Consider the following 9,315-nt stretch of genomic DNA (forward strand, 5'->3'; position numbering starts at 1 on the left):
AGTATTATGAAAAAAAAGAGATCTGCCCCCTAGATTAGTCCCTGGAAAGCGCTGTGTTATAATTGTGCCATGTCAGTGCTCTCTGACATGATGTCTCCATTATTGTAAAACAGGGCACCTACCAAAAAAGAGCAATTTAAACAAATCAGACCCTCTAAGGTCATTATTATGTATCCTCATAGGAACCACAATTCTTTGAGATTGTTGATCCAGTTAAAGGGCCATACAGCGATAACTCGGACAGCTTTGTCCCACAAAGAAAGATCTTTGTGGGACAAACGGCCCTTCCAGTCAGTGGTTTATGAAATACAGCATAGCCCAACTGGAAAGTCCGAGCTTCCAGCTCTGGTGTGGCAGGATGACAGAGGAATCAATAACATGAGGAATCGACATAAACACCAAGGCTAAGGTTCCTGAGATGGATGGATCTGCTGTCCCTCCCTCTCATCCATCATACAGTATAACAGCTTGGGGGTGGGCTACAGCAACGAGACAGCCAGAATCATGTCTGGAAGTACAACATTTCTGGAACACTTTGTAACTTGGGAATAGAGTTATCAATCACTGCTCGTGATAATTATTTTTTCTTTAGTGAAGCTACTTCAGAAGCCTTTACATTTGGCATTTGGTGACTTGATTTACGTGCATATAATTCTTGACAACTTGAGGTTTGAAAGAAATGTTCTGTGGATTGACACTACGGTCTTAATTAAAACTACTGGCAAACAGTGCAGATGAAAATTTGCGAGTTACACAGGGCTGAGTGATGAATATGAGGCATAGATAACACATTGACTAATTTTGTAAAAAAAAAAAGAAATTTAAAAATGGTACAGCTTGTGTTCACTGTTGATGTAGAACCAAATATGTCCAGTAGATGTCAGACTTGTTAGCAGGAAGTCATTACTGACTCCAGGGCTGCTGTTTAAAGTGGTACACAAATAATGTGCTGTGCTGAGCTACTCAAGTGTTTTATTTACTGCATCTTATTTAGAGCTGTATCTCTGCCAGCATAATACTGTGCCTGTGTAAGATATACTGTATTATTAGATAACAATATAGGTTTAAGAGAATAAGAAGTAACCAATTTTACAAATAGATCAGGACATGTATGTTTCTGTGATGCAAAGATATCACAATAAATGATTGCACTTTAGTTTACACTGTTCACTGGGTTGCATTTTAGGTTTCATAGCCAATATAGGAGCTGGGGTACTGTGTGAAATGAAATATCTTCACAATGTGCCTGTACAGACAGATTGGTGGTTACCTTTACGCTACAACAATGTTTTGGCATGAATGCAACACACACACACTGGTGAGAAACACGTTTTCTCAGTCACTTAAAATCACAGCCAGTTGCATATCCCTGCTCGCTCACAAGTAAAAATATCTCTCTGGCAGAAAAGAAAATAGAAGAATGCCAACCATCAAAAACTGAGTGGACCCCAAGTATAGTATGTAGCAACTACAGCTGTGCAGCCAAACCCAAATGAAGGAATCTAACAAAAACTTTGAGACAGACAGGTTTTATTTTATCTCTACACCTGATTAAAATATTGAAATTTTACCTTAAAGGTCTGTTACTCTGTTTCCGTTTGTTGAATGGTCATTATTGACATGTTTTCAGTCTGATGATATTGGTTGTGCATGGTGTCCCCACCATTTACCCTATGTCAGCTGGGATTGGCACCAGTGCCCCCCGTGCAACCCCCATGTGGAGGATGAACCAGTAGAAGATGAATGAATGAATGAATGCATAGCTTGCAAGGGTATTAGATTAAAAAAAAAAACTGCATGAACAGTACACACTTACTTTCGGTAATCCAAGTTAATGGCAAACACTAAAACAAAAAGAACGACAAGCCTGGATCGAACATAAACACAGTATTTAACATGTATCCATGATTTAGCTACCAGGTTAGCTGCCTGCCTACACCACTTAAATCAGAGGGATGGTACGACTCGCATCGTAAGATATAGTCGCGTCTACGTGGCTGCTTTACTACCTCTGTTATCTACACTATATCACTTCATATAGGAATAAAGTGAGAGCCAGTCACACAGACACAACGTGTTAGTGTGGCACACCATTGGTATAAATGCTCTATTGTTTCTTTGCTCTATGACTAATAACCCCTCCCTCCCTCCCTCCCTCAACCACCCACCCACCCGCCGCAAACTCCCTCATTCTCTCTAATGAGCTGTGGTCTGTTATCAGTCATTACAGGAAGCCTGATTATCCAACTGGCATTCTGCACACGCTCACTGAGAACTTCCTGAAGGTGACCTTTTCATGTTGCCATAGAAACCACCTCTCTCCTCAGAGATGCTCTGCCCATATACACAGAGAGAGAGAGAGAGAGAGAGAGAGAGAGAGAGAGAGAGAGAGAAAGAGAGAGACAGAGAGAGAGAGACAGAGATAACTGAACATTTTCTTCCAAACAACAGTGCATTAGTATGCTGCAATGTGAAAGTGAAAGCACACTCACAAATCACTGTGTGACGCGAAACTACAGATTATTCTGTTAACAAATAATAAATAGACATGAATTTGCCTATTATTAAGCACAAGGCATCTACACGCCTCCCCTTCTAACGGCACCTAATTCATCTTAAAAAAGAGAAGAGGGCAGTAAAAGAGCATCACTTCTCTTCTGGTCTGAAGGCAGCTCTCACACGTCACTATACTGTCTGAGGTCATTCAAACACACAAGCACAAACTAATGCATCACATACATTTAGTGATTGCTTCTTAACAAACAAATAATTCTGACTACAGGCCGTAAACACATTCTCTGCAGCATATGCACAGGCACTTCTTTCCAGATTCCAGACGACACAGGAACGGATGCAACACAGTACGTGTGACGCAATCCTCAGGTAACTGAAAGCCAGTGGGTTATTCTTGGTCTAAAATAAATCCATGAAAGATACAATAACACACAAGAGGACGGCTGACAGACTAAAGACAGTAGAGGCTCTTGTCTTTAATAGGCTTATGCCGACTCACCACTCGTACAAAATTAATTTAAATTTAATGACATTTAAATCTCATGTCCGTGACATCTTCCTATTCATACAGTCCATAGCTCCAGACAGTCAGGGATACACTCCGGATGGATGGTCCTTAAAACATTCACCAGTGACCCAGTTTTGGGTGCAACATATCAGTCTTTTCAATATAGACATGATACACCTTGTTAGTAAAAAAAAAAAAAAAAGAGAGACTATTTTCAATCACCTCAGCACAAAACAGCTCAAACAATACGGCCCAAACTGCAGTTGTGTGTCATAAAAACAAAGACAATGTCTACAAGCCCAAATCTGTGAACAACAACCATTTTCACTTCAACAACTGGAGCTATAGCAAATACATGTGCTGACCCAAATTTCGGGGGCCACAACCCAGATTGTAGTATTTACCAAAATCATAGAAACATAAATAATTAATTGAAAACCTATATAGAAAAAATTGTAATATGTTGTCTTTTGTTATTCATATCTTAAATGGTATAAGCACATGGTACTGAAACTGTACTACGTCCTGTACCACCAACTTCCTCTGTTGGAAATACTGTACTCCTGTAAATACCAGGGTATCTGATCAGAGTGTGTAGAAAAATTCAACAAATAATAATGAAATAAATGACAATAAATAGAGTCTCTCTCTCCACCCTCACCTATTTCCACTATACCAGTGTGAACTATTCTGTGAGGAAGAGGAGGAGGATGATGAGAGAACAGATTCTCAAGTGGTATATAACAGTTTGAGAACCACTGGTGTAGGCTATGTCTATTTGTAAACAATGACAATCTATTGGAGGGAGTGGATGTTTGTTGTCAATGTTTGCAGATGTTGTAGAAGCCTTTAAACCTCTTAAGTTTGGAAACACGTGTAAGACCAGAGTGGTGTTGTGTACAAAGCTCACTGAACCGTCAGACCATCACACAGCCATAAACACAAAAATCGCGACTCACCTTTGCTTTTTGCGTCTGACTTAAACGTGCATCTTTATCCATCTCCGCACATCTCCTGCCGTTGATGTAATTCACTTCTCAAACGCTTCCGGACTGCTTCCGGACTATTTCCGCGCGCTTTCCGCAGGTTCCGAGGTTTAAGAGTTTCCATGGATTCAATTGGCTACAACGGTTTGGAGGAGGAGCCAATGTTCAAATTGACACACACACACACACACACAGCCTTATTGGGGGAGACTTGCAGTGTGATTTGAGTTGTTTATATCATATATAAGTGACTTTAATTCAGTAAAAGAAAATGTGTAGGTTTGTGTATAGGGCTGTTTTTGTTCTTATTGTTTTGTTTGTTTGCTTGCTTTATCCGGATTAATATTATCATTATTATTATTAGTAGTAGTACTATCATTATTATTATTATTATTATTGTTGTTGTTGTAGTTGTTATTAATAATAATAACAATGATATACGTATGTCTATATATACACATATATATACAAACACGTATGTATATAATTACGTCACGGTGTGTTTCTTTGGGTCACATGTTGGTGGTGTCTTACACTTTCTTCAGGACTGTGTGCGTCACTTTTCTAAAAATAGACTGCCTTGGAATGTGACTGGAATTCTCGAAAATGGCGCGTGCATGTGTTTGCACTGTAGTGTACCAACCTGTCGTGGATTTGGACTCAGATGACTCACGCGACGTTCTTCCACTGGAGCTTTGTTCACTGCAGCTGTTCATGTTACACACTGATCTATCTATCTATCTATCTATCTATCTATCTATCTATCTATCTATCTATCTATCTATCTATCTATCTATCTATCTATCTATCTATCTATCTATCTATCTATCTATCTATCTATCTATCCAGGCCTCTTTCTATGAATGTTGACTGATCTGATGAATGAGTGTGTGCTGTGCAGATGCATAATCCTACCAGCCCTCGTGGTTATTTATATTCGCTTCTGAAAGCATATCATATTGTAAAGGATATGACGGTTGCGCAGTAGAGAGCGTGAAAATCTGAATCATCAGAGAACACAGAGAGAGAGGCAGAGAGAGAGAGAGAGAGAGAGAGAGAGAGAGAGAGAGAGAGAGAGGTGACTGTAGAGTGATGGGACCCGGCTGAAGGAACAGCAGCGAGTGATCACTCTCTCCGCGCTGGTAATGTCAGGTAAATAATGACCTTGATGATTTTTAATCACATTTCCGACGCTGTGACTACTACAGATGATTGCTGCTTTCGTAAATAACAAAAAAAAAAACGGGACATAATATCTCATGCAAGTGTTCTTTCATCGGTGTCATCGCTGCACACGACGTCCGCTCGCATGCACATCTGGAAGTAGCTTCCATGAGGAGAAGAACAAAATGTTTCTTTTTACGTAGCGTTGCCAAATTCTGCCTTATACGATTTTTATTTGTTTCTGAGCATGCACTGTATGTTAATGACATGGAATGAAACTTAGTGCGGGGGGGGGGAATCCTCTAATACGTTCGATTGTAGATGTTTCTTAATTTCCAGGATATTTGCATGTGGTCAGGACCTCAGAAGACCTGATTTGATGCTTTATTTTGAACTCTACTGCTCTAGATTCGCCTGGAAACTATTACCTGTTTCGATTCGTGTCTCATGGGGGTTGTGGGGGACAAATAGATGCGATCTGTTTTCAGACTCGCGTCACATGTTACGTCTGTGTGTTTTCCTGCTTGGCTCAGAGCTGGAAGGGAATAATGGCGTTCAGCACCACGGCCAGCTCCCGGTTCAGCTGTTGAAAGGACACATTTACTGCTCTCTATCGGCTATGACGTCTTTTGCTCATTTGCGTGTCTATTTTCTATCTTTCAGTCACCTATTCTTATTTTATTCAGTTTGACATAGGTCGAGACAAGGTCGAGGTCTGTGTAGTGGATGTGATTCGGCAGATTCCGCGTTATTTCATTTGTTTTACCTCGAAATGAGTGGACAACAAGTGTTTGCGGGTTTCTTAAGGTCAAGGTCAGTCACATCAATTCAAAACCTGAGCTAAATTTATTATATTGGGAATGAAAACATGGAAATAAATTAGCAATTGCTAAGAAACAACACCTTTATGAACACAATTGTCGACAGGGACAAATGTTAAGGGATTAAATGCCCAATCTTAATGCAACATTTCACATATTCATATTATGTAAGCTGACTAAAAAAAAAGAAGCTAATTTTCTTTAGTGCAGTGTGTGAATCCATGTTTAGTAATTCACAATAGTGAGTCACTCTCCATCTGCTCATCTCATCATCTTTATGGAAATCCAGGGCAGCAAAGACCAAGGCTGCAGATAACCATGGCAGCATACTGTATTAAAGTCGGGCTGACCTTCAGCATGTTTTTATACTTTGTACACAATTATGCACAAAAAACAACTTTACATTTGTGTTAATTGACATGTTCAGTCCAGTGTAGTAGATTGACTGTGAGTGTTGTGGACACTGAACCTTTAACTTGCAATTCGGGGCTTTATAAACAAACCTCATGTATATATATTCGAAAGATAAATGAGACTGTAGCTCTCAGTGATAAACAAAAATAGACACGACACTGGCGATGTTGTTTGCGTAACGGATTCCCTGATTTGTTTACCGCATTGTTCCATATACAAGCCAGATAGAGTCAGATAGAGTTTAACCACTGCTTCTTTATTTAACACCAGGTCACCCTGTAGAGTAGTTCTAGTTGATTTACATACAGCACCTACCCTGACAAACTACAAAACTAATCACCTGCATGGTTTTCTTTCAACAGTAGATTTATTTTTGTAGATTTATCACCTGAGACAGGAGAGCACAGAATTGCTGCTGTGGAACCATAATATATTTTACCAGACTGCATGTCCAGGTTTTTATACTCGTGAGACATATTAACAGTGTGAAGACATATTGGCAACACTGGGATCAATGTTTTGTTTTGATCCCCAGTTCCCAGTTTTGTTGTGGTTCAACAGAAACTGCAGGCAAGATTTAGGGCTCGCTGCTATAAACTTTTACCCGGTGTTTGTTTAGAGGCCCTGCGCTGTGGAACAGAGATGGATGCTGAGGGAAATACATGTGTGTGTGTATAACATTTCCTCAAGCAATTGTTTGTTTCTATTGCAGATCGTTGGTCCATTTCAACTTGAAATTACAGAATGTAGAAATTCCAATAGTTGTTGATGTTGCTGTATTTGTTTAAAGCTCTCACTTAATCTTTTCCTTGTGCATCTTCTGCTACAACGTTTATTTCTGTGGTGCATGTGAGCATTGTATATTGTGCACAACACAAAATCGAATCTGAAGTCGTCGACTAATGTCATGTTTCATGGCTTATTTCATAATAGCGGACGAGGAGAATGCATCATTAATCTCAATGAATTGCTTTCATGAAGTGTTACATAACTCTCCAGCACAGTGTGTGTGAGTTTAGCGCCTTTGTGTGTCAATGTCTGAATGAACAAAATATGTGTGTGTGTGTGCAGCATTCACAAACTGTGTGGGTGGTTTCCTCAGAGCAAGTGACTAATAGTGTATTCATGCGTGTGTGTTTGTGTGTGTGTGTGTCCTCAAGCAGGTACACAGATGTGAAGGATGACTTCTTGCCCAGAAATCTGTGGGTCGGAGTATGGTGAAGCTCAAGCCAGCGGGAACTATCAGCAGTATGGAGTCCGCTCCTACCTTCACCAGGTATACAACACATACACAGACAAAACAAAAAAAACTAATAAAGAGCATTGCGCTTAAAAATACCCAGCATCGTTCTCTGCTTCCATCCCTTATCTTCACCCTCTCATTGGGGGTCTTAGTGTTTGTTTTTCTCTAATAGGTTTTTATTTTCTGTATTTGAAATATGAGATATCTCTCTGATCTCTCACCCCGATGCAGTTTTACGAGGAGTGCACAGCTTCAATCTGGGAACGTGATGAAGATTTTCAGATTCAGAGATCGCCGAGCAGGTGGAGCTCTTTACTCTGGAAGGTGAGCATGACCTTTCCCATGGCTTAGACCACACCATAGGTCACACTGCGAATGCAAGAGACTGCAAACAGTGATTTGTTATCAGACCAAGATTCGACCCTTGTGCTACACTGAGCCCCCCAAAAAAATCTCTATTAATCTTTAACTTATTTTTTTCCTGCAGGTCTGTCTTGCGTTCGGAACACTGATCTTGTTGTCAGGCCTTGTTGTTGTTTTGGTAGGTTACAGCACTCCAACCAGGATTGAGGCATTTGGCGAGGATGATCTTCTTTTTGTTGACAGGTACAAAAACAATGCAGTCATATATATATATATATATATATCTTTATAGTTACTATTCTTACATGTCTTTATTGTTAAGATTTAAGAACAGCTGTTCATGTGGTTCAATTGCATTTGTTGCCACAATACTTTTCATAGTAAAGAATATTGTGTTCACTGAGACATTGAAAAAAGAAAAATGCTTTGCAAAACATTTTTCTGTAGATGACATTAAGTTCTCAGCCCCTTGACTTCTAATTAACATTCTGAACTAACTGTATTTTTTTTTATTTAATTTTTACAGCCATGCTGTAAGTTTCAATCGTGCCCTGGATGTCTGTAAGCTGACTGGTGCTGTGCTGTTCTGTGTGGGAGGCACCTCCATGGCTGTGGGCCTCCTGCTGTCTGCCTTTGCCAAGAGCTACTCCAAAGAAGAGCTGTATCTGCAACAGAAGTTTAAGGAAAGGTTGGCAGATCTGCACGCAACAGTCGGTAAGGAGTAAAAATGTTCAAAATACATTCCTAAAGAGTTCATGATAAAAAATGGATATTCTACAAAGCGAAAATTGCTTTTGTCGCAGGTTCTCCCATAATGAGAGCACCCACTCCTGGAGAGGGTAAGGTGCCAGTCACACTTTCCAAAGTCCAGAACATCCAGCCAACGAATACAAAGTCGGAAACCTGACAGAAGCCTAAATAAAGGCTTAACGTCAAGAAGTGTGTTTGAGTAATGACTGAAGTGCAGACTGTGTGCGAGTGTATTTTCTCCTTTGAAAGGTCAGCTTATGTGTCACTTCAAATTGGTGAGCTTCAAATTTTGGTTCTTCATCATTGTTGTGTTTGACATTAAAGTTTGGTTTTGATGTTTCATAGGCGCAGAGTTAATTTAGATGAGCAAAGTCTATTAGCTTTTATTTTGAAACATCAGTTGTAGGAAATATGTAGTTATCTAACCAAGCACACGCAGGTCTGGAGCCTTACCAAGAAAACAAATCAATAGGACACAGCCAATGAACAATATAATTATAGTTTCCATAGAGCATTTTGTTTTAACTTCTGGAGAGGGAAGAGCAGCAGTTG

General features: G+C 39.8%; 1 protein-coding gene across 1 annotated transcript; it reads left to right on the forward strand.

The window, feature by feature from the left end:
- Positions 1 to 7,587: 7,587 nt before the first annotated feature.
- On the forward strand, positions 7,588 to 8,920 carry nrsn1 (neurensin 1; the record flags this gene model as incomplete). The annotated part of the gene is made up of 5 exons (XM_083896246.1): positions 7,588 to 7,683; positions 7,882 to 7,974; positions 8,138 to 8,256; positions 8,540 to 8,727; positions 8,817 to 8,920. 5 exons carry the CDS (start codon positions 7,588 to 7,590, stop codon positions 8,918 to 8,920), a joined length of 600 nt encoding a protein of 199 aa, XP_083752372.1.
- Between the last annotated feature and the right edge of the window lie 395 nt (positions 8,921 to 9,315).

This window comes from Microchirus variegatus (genome assembly GCF_963457635.1).
Source record: "Microchirus variegatus genome assembly, chromosome: 1".
Taxonomy (NCBI): domain Eukaryota; kingdom Metazoa; phylum Chordata; class Actinopteri; order Pleuronectiformes; family Soleidae; genus Microchirus; species Microchirus variegatus.